Source organism: Rattus norvegicus, chromosome 7 (assembly GCF_021556685.1).
Source record: "Rattus norvegicus strain SHRSP/BbbUtx chromosome 7, alternate assembly SHRSP_T2T, whole genome shotgun sequence".
NCBI classification, from domain to species: Eukaryota; Metazoa; Chordata; class Mammalia; order Rodentia; family Muridae; genus Rattus; species Rattus norvegicus.
This window is the reverse complement of record NC_141540.1, coordinates 99794944-99816042: the sequence shown is the minus strand read 5'-3', so window position 1 is coordinate 99816042 and position 21099 is coordinate 99794944. Positions and strand designations below refer to the sequence as shown.

Here is a 21099-nt window from a genome sequence, read left to right as displayed (position 1 = left end):
GAATGTGAGTTTAAATTCTCTTATGCTTGAAAACCCCTCAAGGTTCCCACCATCATCATGCTTGCTTGGACAGTACTTGTGTTAGGGGACATGCTTTTTATTCTGTTGAATGCTCTGGCTTTATGAGAAACCAACACAGCGATATATATTTGGCTTAATTTTAAAAACTTCTCCCTCCATCACCAAGCAAGCATCTCATCCTCTCTGGGAAGCTTTCTTATCTCCCCAATGAGCTTTGCCTATAGCATTGATTACCTCATCCACAAGAAAGCGGATTTTCTCCACGAAGTTCTGAGCTTCACGGATCATCTCATCAAGAGATAACTTTTTCTTCTGTTGTTGAATGACTCCTTCAGCCTCATCAGTCATTGCCTTCTAAAAAAAGGACAAGAGTTGTGGTGTAGATGTTTCCAGAAGTCTGGGCAACAAACACTGCCCTACGCTGGAGTGTCCTGAGGTGTTTGCAAGCCCACACTAAGCATTCTGGAATGGCTTTGGGTTTGACATTGTGCGCATTGACCATTGAATAGAAATGACATGAGTTTAATTCATTCATCTCGCCCTCTCTGGGAAGCCTTCTTCCCCATATTCCTAATGAACTTTGCCTGTAGAGTTATTTACCTCATCCATAAGAAATCTACCACAGTGAAGACAGTAGATACCATCTCTCCTTTGGTAAACAGATGAGATATTTGAGACCTAGAAAGTGTAGAAACGTGTCCAGGCCACATGATTATGGGATAATATTTCTCCCTTGTGCTTAATAACAACTATAATGATGACAGCTAAATTGTGAATTATCGCTGTATGCCATGCAATCTTCTTTCATTACTCCTCCTAGTGACCTTCTGAGGTAGGTACCAATATTTCCATTTTAAGGTGAGAAAAAGGCCACACAGCTCCTGGGCCTGATCTCCAGATCAGCCCAAAATGCATGTCCTTTTCTCATCCTAGAACTATGAAGGATGCTTCCAGCCCAAGGTACCATCTGAGAAACATCTGAGTCACTGGAGTGTTCTAAGTGCCAAACAATTATTTTATAACTCAGACATAAATCTGTAACTCCTGCACCTGGGAGGGAGGTGAAATCAAAGAACAGTAGTTTGAGATCCTCCTCAACTATGTAAAGCAAGTTTGAGCTCAGCCTGGGCTATATGAAACCATGTCAAGAAAGGAAGAGAGAGGGGTGGGAAGGAGGGACAAGTGCCGGGCGGGGCACAAGGAGGGACAGAGAAAGAGAGAAAAGAAGCAAAGAAAATACTTGTTTTTATTCATTCATTCCACCTATATTTATGGGATTTTTTTTTAACACACACAGACAGATGCAGTCTTTACGGTGTCTTCTAAGGCCCTGTGAGCTGGCTGTGTTTCTGTCTCATAGCATTCTCTCCCCGGGCTCATGGCTCCTCAAGAGGTCCTGGGGCATGCCAAGGTTGGTCAACCCTAAGGCTGTAACATACAGATCTTCTTATTGCTCAAATGTTCTTCCTAACCTCCACGTGGTTTCAGCTTAAACATCGCCATGGTATTATATGTTGTCAAATATTTTCCTATTCTCTGTGACTTTGGCGAGTTTCCCTTCATAATCATAACCTACAATTATTTTCATGTCTGCATTTCATGTTGTTTGCCTGTCTGCATTCTGTATTCTCCACTACAAGGGACTCTTCTGTTGAACAGGGGCCTCCTGTCCTGTCCTTATCTTGAACAATCAATGTTGTCAGAGATACTGTCAAACAGCAGTGACACACAGTACATCCTTGCCACACAGAGGATAGTAAGTAAATTAGGAATGAACAAGTCAGGCCATTTACATATTCCTCAGGGACAAACACTAAGAACTTTCAGCTTTGTGTTCCTAGCACTTGTCCATGCCCAACACAAGAAGCCTTCTGGTAATGCTGACCAGAATGAATGAATGAATACCAGCTGTCTGCCAGGTACTGAGGCCACAGTTGCACACAATGCTTCCTTTGACAGTTTTGTGAAATGAAAGCAATATGTTCAAATAAATATATAAAGCATCGTGAGACTAGACGGGGTGAAGCCAGGCTTCCTAGAGGATCTCAATCTGACCTGACCCATAAGGAATTCATCAGTCAGTAAGAAACCAAATGAGAGTCCTGACAGAGGGAACAATCGCGTGTGCAGATATACAGGCAGCCAGAGTCCAGCTGGTCGGAACACGACTCCAGGGTAAGGACAAGGGTAGGATGCTAGGCTGTACACTGCTTGCTCTGTATGTCATGCAAAGAGAATTTAGTTTTATCCTATGAATCCAGACAGACGTCAATGATTTGCTAAGAGCAAGTAATCACCTTGCATTTTGTTTTAGAAGCCGTTTTGGTTCTGGAATGGAAAGTAGGCGAGAGGAAGCTTGCTGAAAAGTCTATGCCAGAGATTCTCTGGGCCTAGAGAAGTAAGTTCTAGAATGCTTTTGGGGAATAATCACCAAGATCTGGGGTAGCACTGACGGTTTAGGATGAGGGATTAAAAAATCGCCATTAATACACAGGTTTAGGTCAGCTGGTATCCCAAGACAGAAAGAAGAGTTGGGAGAGGGATAGATTGGCAGAATACTGAGTAGGAAGTGTTCCAAGACATCTGGCTTCCTTTAAGAGGCAAGATATATGGATATACTGCTCTAGAAACAAGAGACATGAGTCTAAGACAGTGACGTTTTATTGGCAACTCGATTAAATACCTTGGACATTGGTGAATCACAACTTTGAGTAAAGATGCGGGGGTGTTTCTAAAGAGGTTTAAGGAGGAGAAAAGACCCATCCTGAACGCGGCAGCACTATCTGCTGGGCTGGTCACCATCATCTGTTGGGCATCCTAAACTGAACAAAAGGGAGGAAGCCCACTGCACACTGTCAGCCCTCTCTCTCCCTCATGATCTACAAGATGTGAAGTGCCCGGCTACATACTCGCTCCACCATGAATACTACCACACCTGTCCTGCCATGACTGAGCATTAACTTTTCAAAGCCTGAGCCAAAATAAACCCTTTCTTCCAGTGGTTTTGCTCCCAGTGGTGAGAAGAGTCACAAATACAAGGCACTGTTAAGACACTGATGTTGTGGGCTTGGTCCAGCCAGGGTTGGTAGACAAAAAACAGGCGGGGCTCTGCAGAGAACATGCAAAAGAGTCAAGACATGGGCAGCATAGTCAGCTAGAGGATCAGAGGGAGGACCAAGCAGAAAGATCTTGAGGACAATGGAAGCCAGATTCCCTGGACATCCTGGGGGACAGAGAATAAGTGTTCTGGAAAGAAAGATGAAGGAAGGGCTTAGATTTACTCTCTAAACTTGGATTAGATGGGATTTTTAAAAAACCAACTTTCTAAATACTGATTAGACTGCAAAGTCTATACCAGAGATTCTCAGGGGCTGGAGAAGTAAGTTCTAGAATGCTTTTGGGGAATTATCACCAAGATCTGGGGTAGCAGCCCCAAGTCAAATACTGAGAGATTTCTCTTGGTAGAATTATCACAGTGTCACCCAAATGTCCCTTAGTGCTGTTGGTGGAACTTCACAGTCAGATATTTCAGGGGCTGTCTGACTTGGGCTGGCATTTTCCAGCCATCACCCATTCCACAAGGAGTGAGTATCTATAAGGTACCTTTAAGCATCTACAAATGCTGTCCTAGTAGGCAGGGCACAAAGGGACATCAGTAGCCACCTGTCCTCAAGAACTCTGGCAACCCTTAACACGATTTTCAATGGGGACACCAGAGGAGAGGAGAATCGTTAGTTCTTTTAGCTTCTCATTTGTGGGACAGACATCAAGGTGAAAGAACCTAGCAGTCCAACCTTAAAAAGAAAATGTGTAGATGTGTTTTGCCTGCACGTGTCTGCAATGTGGGCTGAGGCCAGAAGAGGGCAGCAAATCTTCTGGATCTGGAGTTACAGACAGTTGTGAGCCCCCGAGTGCTAAGACTCAAACCCAGGTCCACTAGAAGAGCATCTATTTTTCCTAAATGCCCAGCCATTTCTCTAGCCTGGGTCTAACAGCTTTAGCAAAATGCAAATTTCAGAAGAAATAAACAAGGGCTCCATGTGAATAAGAAAACTGAGCTCCTGGGCTTGCTTGGTGATCCTTGTGAATCTCTAAGAGATGAGTTCTCTTCCCACCCCACACACATTCTTTCCCATTGCTGTTTCCACCTCACAGAAAAATATGTTCTTTAAGCCTTGTCCTTGCCTGCCCTGCGACCTATGTGTCATCTGTGAGGTTTATTTTTAAAGCACATGCTTTGGCTGTGTTCAAAATATAAATAGGTTTTCACATACCAGCTCTTGCCAACAGAGCGTGAGTCGTTTCTTATCTAGAGCAGTTTGGTTCGGCGTCTTCTGCTTCTTTTCTGCTTCAGAGATAAAAGCTCTGAAAGAGAATATCCGTTTTCCAGCCTACTTAGTGAAAATCCATTTGTGTGATTCCAGAGATTTGAAAAAAAAAAATCTACTTTCCGTGGCACAATAGAAAGCTGATAGATCCGCAGAACCCAGGTTTTTAAGTTTAGGTTTAAACAATGGTGCACTAACATCTCTAACAGGAAAAAAAGAAAAGACTGGAAATAATACCTAGGCCCTGTGTTACTTTGAGGAGATTTATGAATTCTACTTCATACATACCCATTGTGACTGCTATCAAAGTTCATGACAAATTTACATGGAATAATGCAGTCTTACATACTTAAGACACGCCAAGACTTTCCTGAAATGTTACACACAAAGCAGATATTTCAGAACTGAGACTCAGATATGTCCCCTCCTATCGAAGAGTAACACTTTTGGAGATGAAGTTTCAAATGTGTTTTTAAAAGGAAAATAATAACGGCTATGAATATAATTCAAGAAGGAATGGAAATGAACACATTGTCTTTAGTGATTTAAAGGATATTAAAATCAATGCGACTTCACTTATAAAAGTAATTTTACCCCAAATTAGTGGTGGTGAGGGAGAGTGTAGAAGAATGTGTGCTGCTGTAGAAGTGAGTGGTTATCTGTTCTTACAAACTGCTTGATAGAACTACGGACATATTAACATGTGCATAATTTGACTTAAAAGTTACACTAGCATTCCTGTCCTTTGGAAATAGTGGAATGATTTTTTTAAGAATATATTTATAGAGTATTTGCCATGATGATAGAATAAACGGAACAGTGTTGCAGATCAATTAAACTTATTGTGATATATCTATGTGTGGTTGCCTGTGATATTACTGAGGGTAGGAGGGACTTGCTGGACAAATATCGGCTGTCACTGTGAAGAAACAATGTGTTTTATGAGCGTGTGTATGTGAGGATGTGTGTCTTCAAAGGCAGGGAAAAGCAGTCCAGGAGGAAAATGAACCTCTTTTCTCTGTAGGAATGCACAGAAAATTGAAAATGCATCTTTTAAGTCATATCCATAATAGAACGGCAGAACACACACACACACACACACACACACACACACACACACACACACACAGTGTGTGGTCCTTCTGTGTTGAAACAACCACAAAGGACATTACAAAGGAGAATCTAGGACGAGAGACCCCAAACCCAGGCTCTGCCTGGTGCCCATTGGAAACCCTGCCACATTCTCTTCGGGAATCCTATTAAAACTTTATTTCCTGCTCCTTTTATAAAGAATACGATGATCATATTTGAATTACTGCATCCCTGTGTTTACTAAAAGCACAGGGAGTCCCATCCCATCTCTGGGACGTGTTAGCTGATTAGAGGCTCTCCTGCCACACAGAGGCTAAGAGAACTTTTTTCTGCATCACAGTTGGGGTGAGTGTTACGGTGTTTGCTCTCATTCATTCCCACCCCACAGTCCCAGCCTACCCTCTGGCTGTGGCAGCTTGGTCACCTCTACCTGATGAATGGCTTGTCCTTGCTGCAGAGTCAGTCTCAAAAGACCAATGCTTGATGGAGAAAGGCTTAGGAGGCAAGAATTCCAATCTGACCTCGGGTCCAGCCTGCCTTCTCAGACCTACAGATCCTGACTATGAAACTACCACTGTGATTACTGACACATATGGGTGTTCTTTCAGTTGACTGAAAACTTGAACAAGAGGGACAGTTAATTATCACCCTCAAGTCCTCCCATGAGCTATTACTTGCCAGCCAATGTTTTCCAACATGAGATATGAGATTGCGAAGCTTTTAAAAGGTGTTTCAAGCGAATTTAACTGGTGCCTGGCTCCCAGCAGGACTCATGCTTAATATTGCTTTGGCTGAAAAAAATGTAAGCAGATAGGACTAGCACAGGCAACACATTTATTTCTTTGCTTACATGTATATGCATGCAAATATATGAAGATAGATGTATATGCATGTGAATATATGAAGATAGACATATACACATGGATATACACACATGAGCAGAATATTGGGTATTTCTACTGCCTGTCTACTAGGTTTTACCTTTGATGTAATTTAATCTCCACTCACTTTTTAGTAAGTCTATTTTAGCAAATTCTTATTTTTTGCTTGTTTTGACTGAGTTAATCTCAAGATGGTTCAAGTTGCTCCAACAGGGGCAAGTTGCCTCCAAAGGTCCCAGAGAACCCAACCTACCATTTGTCCTGCTACAGAGTCCCCTTGCTTATTGTGGGCTGCTTAAGCGTGACTTGGTGTTAATGCTATGAGGATATTTTCTTGCTCCATATGAATCTGAGCAGTGGGTGTGTCTCGTTTGGCTTTGTTTAAGAGCTGATACAGCACTGTGAAGTGCTCATCCAATGCTCATGAGCGCAGCTGATTTCTCAAGGTCATTAGAAGCCAAGTTCATCTGAGCTCATCTGTGACGTCACCCACCTGCTTTGACTGATGAAGTCATGGAGCACAGTCTTCATTTTCTCTTCTGGTGCCTCCTCAGAAACCTTGACCAGCTCCCTCACTTCTTCTATGCCTTCTTCCTGAAGACAAACCACAGAGCCACAGAACTTGTAGAGACACAATGTCACATCTCAGAAACACCAGTTGGCTATCTTTGTCTCTGAGGTTTTGGAGGTACAAGAAGTGCCCCTCTACCTTCGTGAACTTGACCTGGAAACATGGCTGCCCTCCTACTCTGATCCCTCCTTACCTTAAGGCCACATGTGCATCCTTGCCCATATTACTCAGAGCCATTGTGTCCCAGATCCATTCCTACCTACCTAAGCATCATTCTATGTCAATTACCTTGTGGAAAATCTAATATCATGAGAAATATTTCATAATTTAAAATTGTATATGTAGTTATTAAACAACTTCAAAATCAGTCAATTTTACAGGGTAATGTAATCCTACTGACATTAAAGGGTTACTTGCTCTTTTGAGAATATCAGGTTTAAGGATATGGGACAGGGAATATGACAGGGAATGGGACAGGTTGGCTGCAGCAGTGACTATATACTGATATACATAATAATACAGGCATCACGATGGAGTAAGGAGTCAGGCTCTGGCTTGGGCTACCTGGGTTCCAATCCAGGCTGCCACTTTCTAGTGAACTAATCCCATTACACACAGTTTCCTTATTTATAACATAGGAAACTAATAGAAGCCATCTACACCACCACAAAAAGGGGGATAAACTTTGTCATGGAGGCCATAAAGGGCTATTAACACTGACCAGTCTTTTCTAATTCCATCCTCTTAGTGCTGAACTAAAGCTACTCTGAAGGATGAACAAGACTAGATTTACAAAGCCCGCGGCCTCCACGTTGTGTGAGCCTAGCGAGGCCCCTCAAGTTATCTTCAGAGTCTGGTTTCCCCATTCCTAGAATCCCACAGCTGGAGACACTGCTTTGCTTTACAGAAGCCAGAACCGATTGGAGGGAGATGATTCTGCCCTTCTAGAGGCATAGGAAATTAAGGTAAGAGTCATCTGGTGGGGCCTGTGGACCAGCAGTAGAGGATTAAAGATGTCCCTCCCAATGGGATGTGTGGGATGGGGGGAAATGGCAGAGTAGAAGAGAGTTGAAGACAGATGTCAACTTTGTGAGATGCCTCCGCTCTCCTGCCATTGGCAGATGTGAAATTAGCTTCCTGTTAGATATTGTAAGAAGAAAATGCAGATTTGGTTAGTTTGGATTCTGATTTGGATAGTTTGGTTTCAATTCCAGGAATTTTTAACAAAACATTCCTCTGGGTCCACAGGGTAGAAGTCATGAAATACAGTAGTCCCCATTTCAGTGGTGTTTAACCTGAGGTCAAGACCCTGTTTGAGTAACTCTGTCCCCAGTTTCCCACTCTGTCTATGAAGCCACCTACCAAGAGGTCAGCCATTTTTTCCAGCATATTGGACCAGTGCAGTCTGAATATCTGGTCTCCCCAGGAACTGATGAAGGAGACACAGGGCTTCTTGGCACCAAAAGGCAAATAGTTGTAATTTCTGTAAAGGCACATGGGGTGCAGAAATCAGTGGTTTTCCCCAGTGGTTTTCTGCAGAACAGTGAGGATAAAACTACTAATGCCATCCTTAGTCTGTAATTGGAGACCTGTGAACAGTGAGCTCCGGTTATGTGGCTACCATGGAAAGGATTAAGAGTTACCAACAAATCAAGATGGCGACACACATCTGATTCTAGCACTTGAAAGGAGGAGGAGGATTCAAAGTCATCCTCAGCAACAAAGTAAATTCAAGACCTGGCTACATTTGAAATTCTCGAAATCAACCAAACAAACAAAACAAGTTACCCTCAGACATAGGGCAAAGCTTCAAAATTATCATCAATTCATAGAATGTGTTGGGCAAACCTTCCTCAATGAAGACTTAAGTTGATAAAGTAAAAAGGACAAGATTACTTTTTAAATATGTATATTCTGAGCACATTGTATTGGTTTGCTGATATAACAGATGAGAGTGAAAGTTTGAGGGAAAAGTAAATCATATTACCAATGGGAATAAAGGTATATACCAATCTAAATCAGTACTTGGTGGCTTGACATCATTCTTTTGTCCATTTGTCCATCCATTCATCTATCCATCCATCCATTCATCCATCCCTCCATCCAATACTTATGTTTGCCAGGCACGGGCGCCAATAATATAGGTGTCTTGTTTGGCTAGGAAGGGATAGGAGGTATAGCCAAGGGACAAAGATGTGGAGCCCCAGGGAATGTGGTGTCAGTGGAACAAATGTACTTTTAATGCTGATAGAAGAAGATCCTTAACAGAATGACAGGACCAGTGTGTATGTTCGGTTCTCAGGGAGGGGGTTAGGCACATGTGAAGGCAGGGCAGGCAGAAGAGGTACAGCCCAATGGTGGTGTTCCCTGACTGATGACAGCTTCTTTAATGATTGGGTTTCCCCATCCCCCAGGCATTTCCTCACAAGCATAGGAGACCATAAAAAAATGCATGAAGGAAGGAATGCTGGGAATGGCTGTGATGCTGACTCTTGAGAAGTGGAGAGTGTTTAGAGGAATGTACTCATGGTGGTTTGGAGAGAAAGAGATGGAGGCAGGGGTAGACAGAGGCACAGAAGAGGCAGAGTGAGGGGGAGAAAATGGAGCAGTAAAAAGAAAAGAGAAGAAAGGAAAGAGGGAGGGAAGAGGGGAGGGGGAGGGAGAGGAAGGAAGGAGAAACAAGTTTTATTTCCCTTTCAAACAAAAAGCTACAAAGATCTTCAGCCTGAAAGATTGGATGTTCCCTTTTAGCTCTCCAACATAAATTTCTCCTTAAGTAAACAACAGAATTAGCAAAGGGCCCTGGTCTGCTCTGCAAAAATGACATAAACCAGCAGGTGTCCATTTAGAAAAGGAAGCAAAAGAGGCTCTTGGCAGGAACTGAAGTTATCATTACAGCAAGACAACAAAGACAAAAGGTCAGAAACCAAGCTACTCTATTTTATCTCTGAAATCACTTCACTGAGAACCCTGCATCTTCACAAGTGCCCACACTATTGTATTTGACTCAGGGTTTCTTTGCATTGGGTTACCATGTGCTAATGGTAGTCTAGGTCTTTGTCTCTGTGGTTTTCAGAGTTTTGTTGCTATGCTTTGAGGACACACACAGACATGAGGCAGTTGAGGCTCATTGGGTGAGCCATTGTGCAAATGGAAAAGCAACAAGTGAGAAGGTACCTGGTGGCCCATACAGGGTGACAACTGCTGGTGCAGATGGCCAGCATCACTAGTCTGTGACTTTGAGCAAGAATAAACTTGTCTTGAGGATGTAAAGATGAGCATACACTGATGTCACCTATTCTGATTTAGTTCTCATCTCTACCAGGCACAGGTTGTGTGCAAATGCACATATTTGCAGAACCAGAAGGCCAAGACTACAAACTCAGTGGAATTTTATTAATTTTATTTTTATTATTGTATATATTCATGTCTATGTGTGCCCACATTGCATATATCTGTGTGGTATGTGTCTGTGTGTATGTGTCTGTGTATGTGTGTGTATGTGTGGGGTGTGTGTGTATGTGTGCATAAGTGTCTGTGTGTGTATCTCTGTGTGTGTGCATCTGTGTATGTATGTGTGTGATATGTTTGTGCATATGTTTGTGTGTGTGTGTCTGTGTGTGCATATGTGTGTCTGTGTATGTGCATGTGTATATGTGTGTGTGGTTTGTTCTGTGTATGTGCATATGTGTCTCTGTTTGTGGTCTGTATGTGTATATGTGTGTGGTGTATGTCTGTGTGTGCATGTGTGTGTCTATGTATGTGCACGTGTATATGCGTGTGTGGTGTGTGTCTGTGTATGTCTGTGTGTGCATGTGCGTGTATGTGCACGTGTATATGTGTGTGTGTGTGTGTGTGTGTGTGTGTGTGTGTTTGTATGTGCTTGAACACATGGTCACCAGATGCTGGCGCTGTTTTGGAAGGTTGGAGATCTTTTGGGAGGCAGGACCTCAGTGGAGGAAGTGATTACTAGATTTATTGCTTGGCTCACTTCCTGTCCACTCTCTACTTCCTGACAGTAAACATGGTGTGACCAGCTACCAATCCTACTTCATCATGGTGGACCGTATCTCCATGAAATATAAGGGGAAATAAACCTTGTACCTCTAGTTGAGTTTGTCATGTATTTTTGTCCTTAGTAACGAGAAATACAAGGCCAGAATTAAGGACACAAAAATACCTAAGATTTACTGTCCAGACCTTGTCACTTACTAGCTTTGGACAGGAAGGAAAAGCAGACCTGGGGCTGGAGAGATGGCTCAGCAGTTAAGAGGGTGTATGGCTATCGCAAAGAACCAGAGCTCTATTCCAAGCATCCCTATTGGGTGACTCACAACTATCACTCCAGCTCCAGGGGATCTGACACGCTCCAAGGATTCAGCAGGTGTAATCACGCATGCACATAGCACCCCCACCTCCATGGATACGCATATATTTTAAAATAAAAGAACTCTTTAAAATATGGAAGGGAACAACTGACAATTCCCAACTGTGGGCTGGAAGACTCTGAGAGGAGGGATCTGTCTAGAGAGGGCAAGCTACAAAAGAAAGAATCTGGTGAGCGATTCACGAGCTGCCCAAATGGGGCCTCTGATCTGCCTGATGGAAAGAGGAGCAGTGCCTAAGGAGACAGACTGGGAGTCAGTTCCTAGGGAAATGTCTGGACTGCTCTAAACAGACACCTGTGGAAATGGTTTCTCTCAGGTCTAACAGTAACCATCATGGCTGCTGTCTTTAGATGAATTCCCCAGGTATGTTGTTGGGAGCTGGGGGTGGGAGGAGCTAAGGATTTACTAGAGTGATAGTTAGAATGCTTTCTCTGTTTCAGCTGGTTCCCAGCGCTGAGATGAAAGCTGAATGAAACAGCTCTAGCAATTGGCAAAAATTCTCACCCAGCAGAAACTTTCTTCTCAACTGTCCTGTCACCTCCTACCTGTTTCCGTCTGTCACAAGAGGTTTCTCTGGGTGAGTGGTGGAGGCCATAGAAATGGCAGTGTCATGGGCCACATCTTTTTCTCCTTCGTGGAGCAGAGGAAGGACGTCTTCTTCCATCAGCTCAGCCGATTTCTTCTTGCTCCCATGATGAGACCCTCCATCAATCAGGTTCCCAAAGTTACCTTCAGAGACAAGAGCAACAGGCTGGGTGTCAGCAAGTGGGATCAGTCAACTTGGCATATCCCACACCCTCTCACGGAAAGGGGCTAAGATCTCAGGATAAAGGCAGAAAGAACGACCGATGGAGAATGAGAAAATTGATTGACAAAGTCAACAACTCTTATTTTCCTGTTTGTAAAGCCTATACAAGTTGCAAATTAAGAAAGACAGTTGAGGAAAAAAGAAAATCCACTGGAGATTTTAGCCATGTTATTTTTTTTACCTACTTTAATTTTATTACATTACTTTGTGTGTGTACATATATGTATGAGCAAGTATGGTGGTTGGAGGATAACATGTAGGAGCTGGGTTCCCTCCTTCTCCCTGAGCATCCCAGAGACTAAAGTCAGGTGATCTGGGCTTAGCAGCCTTGGCTTTCTGAGTTATACCTGCTTTTAACATCTTGGTGTATACCTCCTACCAATGAAATTCGCCATGGAGACTTGATAAACTATCATTCTGGATGTGCCATGTGGTAATCAGCACCCCCGCCCCTCGCCGCTCAATAAAATATTAGGAACCTTCTCAAAACTGATTCCTCTCTAAGAGAAGTTTGAGTACTCAAAGATGACATCATGTCTTTAAAGAGAGGGTGTTCTGGAGAGAGGGAGTTGGGGGCAGTCTGGGAGGAAATGGTTTCATGTGAGAGAAGGTCTCTCTAGCATGTACAGGGACTGCTCCAGCTGGGGTCCTAGAGCTGAAAGGAGAAATGGTCACTGGCCCCATCTCTAACCCAGAAACAATTTCCAATCGATAACCACTTTCAAATGAAAACTTAGTTTCTTCCAAGGAGCCTCACTGGGGAAGCAAACAACCCTTAAGGGTAGGCTGCATGCCCAGCAGTCGATGGCCACAGACAATGACCTCAACAGCAGCTTAGGAGTGCCCTAGTCTCATAATGTCACGTCAGAGCTTTCCCTTTTTAAGATTTTTATTATCTTTCCAAATTTTTACTTATATAGTATTTATTATATCTCTATTTCTCTATTTCTATTTTATATTTCTCTATGTTATTCTTCTATATTTCTATTTTTATTTATATATTTACACTGCAGGTCCTTTGTGCATATAGAATAGCTTCCAGGTGTTTTTATGGGCTTTCTGACTGTTCAAAGAGTGGTATCTGTTTCTCATGCATTATCTTGACTAATTCTGATGTGTTAATTCTTATATCATATCATATCATATCATAATATACTCCTTAGAAGCCTTTGTTTTCTGATGAGAGACAGAAAGGGTGTCGATCCAGAGAAGAGGGGAGGTGGGAGGAACCAGGAGGAGGAATCGAGGGAGAAGAAGTCATAATCAGGATATACTATGTGAGAAAAAGCATTTATTTTCAGTAAATCAATAAAAGGGAAAAGAAGACAAGGCCTCTCCTGTCGGAATTTTGTCCTTCACAGTTCTAACAGACATCTTCATTCTGTGGCCATGCAGACATGGAGCTCTGTGCCTGGCCTCCAGCTGTGCAGCTCAGGACTGAGTCTCAGCCCCACTTCCCTCTGCCCTGTTGCAACAGAACTGCCTGGAGGTGAACCTGTTCTTCTCTGATGGAATTAGTGCTCTTAGTTGAGCTGCATTAGCCAAGGAAGGTGGCTGGGGATTATGGCTGTAGCCTCTATTGAATGTGTGACGTGTGGCATCAGACATTCAAACCTTGCAATCCTGGGGGGAGTCATTATAATTCCCATCGTGTACATGAGGAAACCAAGACCCAGAGAAACTAAGTCATCCCAAAGTAGTGGAACCAAGATTAGGAACACAAATCCCCAAATCCAAACTTACACTGATTACCGCTTTGTTTTTGTGTGCTTGTTTGTTTTTTGTTTGTTTGTTTGTTTGTTTTCTTTTTTTTTTTTTTTTTTGGAGCTGGGGACCGAACCCAGGGCCTTGTGCTTGCTAGGCAAGCACTCTACCACTGAGCGAATCCCCAACCCCATTTTTTAAAATTCTGTAGGAATAAATCTACTCTTTATGTGTTGGCACTGGGTAGCCAAGGAAGTATCCTCTCTTTTGGGGGTCCTGACTATAATCTCCACCACAATATAATTGCCTATGTAAAGCATTAGTTCACTTATTCAAGAGACGAACACTCCCCAAACCCTGCATGTGTCCGCACTCACCAACAGAAACTTCAAAGCTGATAGGTTTGTCTCCAATCTTCCTGTCAATCATAGTAGCTTCAAAAAAGGCCCCAAAGAGTAAAAAGTCCTCATATTTTTCCGGTATAATCTACAGAGAGAAAAACATATTGCTAGACAGAGCTGGCTTCCTTTCCTCACTAGAAAGCCAAGTTAGTGAAACTCATTTGGTCTGGTATAACCCATAGATGTCTGAATCTGTTACAGTTGAAAATGCTATGCCTTGCCACTACGCAGATGGGCAGCTGTCATGGCCAACAAACTCAAGTCTAATCTCAGCTAGCCACTGGTTTAAAACAACCCAGAAACACCCTCTAAACTGTTAACTTAACATACATGAAAAATAGTCTCCTTTCATGGCAAAAGATGAGCTTGTATGTGTCTTCCCAAGATGCTGTTGTGGGTAGAGGGCAGCACTGAGCAGGTGTTTAGACCCAGCAAATCAAAGGTGAGATGCTGAGAGTCACGGCACTGGACCCTTACACACAAGCATAACTGTACAGCCTAGATGCAGGGCTCACATTCATTCCTTGTAACAACTTTGAGAGCCTGGAATCTAGAACATTCTCATGTGTTCTTTGAGATTAGCATATGCTAACCTGTTGCCTTGGGGCTGATCTGTAGTCCACATTTATTTCCTTAAATAATTAATTAGTGTGGAGGTTTGAATAGGTTTGGCCCCCCCAAAGACTCATGTGTTTGACTGCACCTCCCATAGGGGCTGGGAGGAGGTGTGGCCTTGTTGGAGTGGGTGTGGCTTTGTGGGAGTTAATGTGTCACTATGGGAGTAGGCTTCTAGGTCTCCTAGTGCTCAAGTGTGGAAGAACCTCCTCCTGGCTGCCTGCAGAAGACATCAGATCAAGATGTCTGGCTAACATCAGATCAAGATGTAGAAATCTTGGCTCCTCTAACGCCATGTCTGTCTGCACACTGCCATGCTTCCTGCTATGATGATAATGCTGTAAGCCAGCCCCAATTAAAATTAAATGTTTGTCTTTTTAAGAATTGCTTTGGTCACGGTGTCTCTTCACAGTTAGGAAACCCAGATAAAAAGAGGGAAGTGTTAGGCGTAGCAAAAGCATCAATCAACCCTGTGTATCCGGGGTGCCATACACCCTGAAAGCTGTTGGAAGGGATCCACTTGTATGTGAATCAGAAATGATTTTATATTGAAAAGGACATTAGAGCTATCTATTCCAACCTCTACCGTTTACCTTTATAATATAAAGTGCAGGAAGATTCAGGGGCTTCCAAGGTCACACAGCAAGACTAAGGCAGTCATGCCTTAAGTCCTATTCTTCACTAAGGCTGCATGATCAAGTAACCTACAGGTCATCTGGAAGACTGGACTATGGCAGGCCGTAAGGCAGTGATTCTCAACCTGTGGGCTACGACCCCCTTGGCAAACCTCTATCTCCCAAATATATTTATATTACAAATTCTTAACAGTAGCAAAGCTCCCGTTATGAAATAGCAACGAAAATAATTCATGGTTGGGGGTCACCACAACGTGAGGAAATATATTAAAGGGTCTCAGCATGAGAAAGGTTGAGAAGCAGCCACTACACCCTAGGGAATACTCAGTTCTTTGCAAGTAGCTCTTCCTAATGTGGAACCATTTCTGAGTGAAGATTCTGAGTGAGTTGAAGACATATAAAAAGGGCTCCCTGGCTTTAGGGGACTTTTAGTCCCTTGGACTAAAGTCCAAGGAACAAGAAACAGCAAGGCTTAAATTCCCTAGTAATAAGCTAAGAGAACAAAACAACTGTGGCCCCACAGTCATGGCGTGAACTGAACAAGAGTCCTGAACTAGGACCCACAGAGAACTAGGTAACTAGGTGAGAGGTGACCTTTCCTGTGGCATTGGACGATCCAGGAAATGCTTCTTTTTGACCAGAAACACAGGGCAGGGCAGAGCAGGGTGTAAAGCTTAGTCACTGTCTATCTACCAGCCTCTTATCTTGCAGTCTGGGGGCTGAGTTTACTCTCTGGGAGGAGGGTGAAAACCACAGAGACTAGAGGGAGAGCAGGACTCAAGGATGACAGATGTGGCAGCAAACCAGCTGACCTGCCAGCAACTGGACTTTGAGCATCTATAGTCTGGCTGTTTCTTTCCTTATCTGTGACAAAAGTATCACAATAAGGCCTGGAACACTTGTGAAGAGCAGACATATAAGCCCTGCAAATTATAAGTACAGTAAATACTTGAATAGTTTGAATTATCTTTTAATCTCTCAGATCCTTCAAGCTCTAATTTCTAGCCTCCCATGCCCCCAATTCTGGAAATATTCCTTAGACTGGAGAAATGATTGATACATAATGTACACCGAGCTCACAAAGTGAGCTGAGCACGGAGTTCATCTTTCTGCTTCCTGCCTATGGATACAGTGTAACCAGCTGCTACAGGCTTCTGCTGCTCTGCTTTTCCCCACTGTGATGGACTGTATCTCCAAACTGTGAGCCCCAAACCCCCTCTCTTGAAGTTGCTTTTAGTCAGTGTTTTGTCTCAGCAAAGAGAAAGCAATTAGCATAGGGGTCAAGTCGTCTGCCCAAAGAGTCAAAAAGAGGTGTGAGCATGTCTTGCCCACACACTAGACCCTGCACCATACTTACACAATTTAAATCCAGCTGTCCCACACAAAAGGCCAAAAATCATAAACACCAAACTTTCTCATCCCATAAATAACGGCAATGTGTAGGTCCTAACATCCATCACTTCCAACTTCTTGTTGGATATATTTTTGCATCTATTCTCTCCCCTTCTACAGCATAAGCTCCATGGAACTGGGCTCTGTATTTACTCTTGCCCATGGTGAGCAAGATGTTTGATATGAAGCTGTTCAATCAGCTTTCATAGACTTTAAAAATGCTCACATTCCCAGGGCTGGCTATGTTCTTTGGGAGTTTGGCAGAGGAGAAAGAAGCTTAGGTAAGTAATGAGGCAAAATAGGAAAAGGCAGCATCATAGGGTCTCCCAGCATCCAGATGTGCATGAAGTTAGTGTTTGACAGTGACACTGGAGCTCTGTGCCCTCGGAAGCTGAAAAAGAAAAAAAGACACAGCAAGAAAGGGTTGATTGGGACAGATTGATCTGCTCTGGCTGTGGAAAACAGAGGATTTGTTCCTAACAAGAAGAAGGAACCCAGAAGTGTCAGTCTGTGGTGTCATGGCTTGGTCATGGCCATTCTCTGAGGTCACCACCACCCTCAGGGAAGGCAAAAAACCACCATGTCATAAGGATATTCAGAATTTATGGAAGTCTCCAAAGTAAGGAACTGCATTCTCATACCAACAACCAACAAGGTGCTAAGGCCTCCTGAGTACCAGGCAACCGTCTTGGGATAGGTCCTCTAATCCTGTGGTACCTTCGAAAGATCATAGCCTCTGCCAAGATCTTGAGAGCTTGTTAGGGGGGTCTAGCAGGGGAGCTCAGCTACTCATATACTCTTGACTGAAGACTACTCATCCTCTATTCCTGGAAAGCCACCATGCAGCTTCTGGAGGGATGTACAAGGAGTGGTGAGGGAGAAAGGGGACACTTGCCTACCCAGCTAGGTCAGTCACACCAACCCTGGCTACCAATGGGGTGACAAATGTCACAACTAAATCACCTTCATATCCACATTACCAAGATCTTTCCTCCAAGGACTGTCTGAACCAGAACCATTTGTATTAAGGTATCTCCAAACTCCTTATTCACTGGAAAATAAGATTTGATGTTTCAAGCTGCTAAGCTTTGGAGTGACTCGATGTGCAACAACAGATAAGTAATGAATCTGACAAGAAACTGCTACCAATAAGACACCAAGATGAGGAGGGGGTGGAGGCAGAAAAGCTCCTCAGTTGTCCTATATCTACCACCTTCTCCACAGAAGCTCATTAACCTTCTCTATAGCTTGACTTATAGGAAAGTCCACTCCCTACCCAACCTCCTGTGCTTTTTACTAGAATTTCTTTTTAATAGGCACTCTCAGCAAACAATCCTAAGGATATTGACTTAGATTCTGAATATTTCCCTAGCTTCTTTCTCCTTGGATATCCTTATACAACCTGGCCCATAGCAGGAATGGTCGCAGATGTAGGAGGCATGTTCATTAAGTGGTCATTAACCTACCCACAAATTCAAAGTCAAGTTTCTAATGTTGGCTTATATTCTGAATGCATGCGCTCATGCAATCACTCTCTCTCTCTCTCTCTCTCTCTCTCTCTCTCTCTCTCTCTCTCACACACACACACACACACACACACACACACACACACACACACACACAGAGCCCAACACAGAAAATGCCAGTCCTGCCCCCAAACAAACTAATATCACACATTTCCAGAAGTTTTCCCAGATGAGAGTTGGAAGAGAGGTAGTGAGGGAGGGGCTGAAAGGGTCAAGAGGTAGCAAGCTCTAAACAGCTGCACCTTGGAGGAGGGAGCCAGCCATGGGTACCAGCCAGAAAGGCATTGCAAGCTTAACTATGTACGTGCTAGAAGATCTGATGGCAATTTATATACACTTTCTCATCAGCCTCTAGATGTCTATGACAGAGTGACCTTTATGACCTCATTTAGCTGAAGCAAAAAGGACAACCCAGGGCAGTGTTGGCATTAGAGCCACGAGTAGAACTAACGCCAAGGTTTCCAATCTCGTGCTCCCAGTTCTCTGCAGTGGGTTCTTGAGATCCCAGAAAGAAAAATAAAAAGTTCTCGAAAAGTAAGGGTGAGTCTCCTACTGCACTTCTGAGGTCTGCCCAGTCTCCTGAGGAATGGACAGCTCTGGGTAAGTGGCCATTGCCTCCCTACCTGTTGACCTGAGAAACATTCCCACAGACAGAATTAACCAGTATCAACTGGGGTCAACCTTCCTCTGCTGCTAACACACAGGACTCATCTACTCACTTGAATACAAACTGTATCACTAGAAGAAACACTGAGAGGATAGTCACAGCTGGTGTCATCTTGACACCCCAAGCTCTTGCCATTAACACAGAGTTGGGTGGGGAAAATGTTCATGTGTCTCTGGTAGGAACTAACTGAAGAGAAGCATTCTGTGGGCTTGCGATTTCCTCCTGGGTTTGTGGGGCTTCTTGAGTTCTCATGAAGCTTCTTGCCTACTATTCTCCCCTGTCTTCCCTCTTCCTACATGGTCAGACATGCAAAAAGTACTCCAGGATAATGCAGCTAAACCAAACTAGACAAGCAGAGTTTCCTCACGCAGCCTACCAGCCCTCCTACCGATGCCTCCAGCTACTTTTTTCTCTTCCTTTTTGAGTACCCATGGACCCATGCTTGAGAAATGCAGAAGAAATTCATCATGAGCATATGGTCATACTTGCATGAACTGAGAATGGGCCCAAAGACTCAATACTAGGCCAACACAATTTTGCCAGTAAGAAGAGACCTGCACAGGAGAAGGTCTTCTGGAACCTGTGACAAGTGCTGTCTCCCTTTGCCCTCCACTACCATCAGGCATAGAGAAACAGCGCTTAGACCTACCTCTGGGGGAACAGCAAAAGATTCCACCTCCACCTCCGTGGAGTTGGTTTTGTCAGTGGCCTGCTGGGCTTTGCCATCATCAGCTTTGTCGGCCTTGTCCTTACTGGAGCCTTTGGAAGATTTGGAGTCTTTGTCTTTGGAAGACAGCTTCAGCTCCTTCAGAGCCTTGGAGAACTTAGACTCCTGGGCCCCACCTGAGAGGATCTCCACAGCAATTTCCACCAAGATTCGGCCCCTGAAGGACACACCTTCCCCAAAGCCTTCATTCAACTCCTGGTAGTCATCCATGAGGCTGTGGTTCCTGGGAGAGCCATACAGGTTAATCCAGGCAGGTCCAAAAGTAGGAAGAAAACCTAGGGGAAACCTGAGTGTAAGGCAACATGTATGATATACAGACAAAAGAAAATATTTAATATTTAGAAGACATCCTCTCGAAAGACACTATTTTGCTCAATTTCCATCTCTTTTACGCATTTACAGTTTTTCACATGTGTAATATTATAGAGGCCATCCCTGCACATATGCAGCAGATATGCAGTTTGGTCTTCATGTGAGTCCTAAAGAACTAGAATGGGGGGCTATCCCAAAATCTGTTGCCTGTGCATGGGATATGTTCTTCTAGCTGGGATGCCTTGTCTGGCCTCAATAGAAGAGGAAGTGCCTAGTCTCGCAGAGACTTGAAATGTCAGGGTTGGGGGGCACCCTGAGGGGCCCCACCTGCTCAGAGGAGAAGAGGAGAAGGACTGGGGTAAGGATTGTGGAAAGTGGTGACCGGGAGGGGAGGCAGTGAGGGGGGTGAAAGGGAATAAGTAAAAAAATTAAATTAAATAAAAAATAATATTGAGGCCACTTTGCACACTTTTGTTGTCATTTAACCATCAAATGTTTACTTATTCTGAACATGAGCTAGGGAGCATGCTCTATGCCAACCATGGAGTTCAGCAGAGGACAAGCTGATACAAAGATTGAACAAAGAAATGTTTACATTAATATCTACAATATCAACACTATGAAGGGGATACATCTTCTATTGCAAGGAAAACAATAGACTGATGGATCATGGAGGAACGGGGGAGGGCCATAAACAGTGATTGATGGAGCATGGAGGAAGGGGCGGGGCTATAAACCAGTGATTGATGGAGCATGGAGGAAGGGGTGGGGCTATAAACCAATGATTGATGGAGCACAGAGGAAGGGGCAGGGCTGTAAACCAGCTGGAAAGAATATGGAGCCAGAGATACATGGGTAGAGTTTGGATAGGTGGGAGGCCTTAGACCTTGTTCTGAGTTTTGCTCATTATCTTAGTATCATTAAGAGCATTTTAAAGGGATTTTTATCAAATTCATGCCTCTTAAGACCAGTGGTTCTCAGCCTGTAGGTCACAGCTCCTTTGGGGGTCGCACATCAGATATTTATACTAC

General features: G+C 43.6%; 1 protein-coding gene across 3 annotated transcripts in view; it reads right to left on the bottom strand.

Annotated features, from left to right (window-relative positions):
* Fer1l6 (fer-1-like family member 6) overlaps window positions 1–21099 on the bottom strand; it is a 155555-nt gene that overhangs the window by 83521 nt on the left and 50935 nt on the right. For all 3 annotated transcript variants that reach the window (XM_087557384.1, NM_001447146.1, XM_087557386.1), the window contains 7 exon segments: window positions 19679–20031; window positions 14171–14279; window positions 11827–12010; window positions 8256–8376; window positions 6816–6916; window positions 4296–4386; window positions 256–375 (listed from right to left, as the gene is read on the bottom strand). In XM_087557384.1, the coding sequence (XP_087413510.1) occupies window positions 256–375; window positions 4296–4386; window positions 6816–6916; window positions 8256–8376; window positions 11827–12010; window positions 14171–14279; window positions 19679–20031 (1079 nt within the window).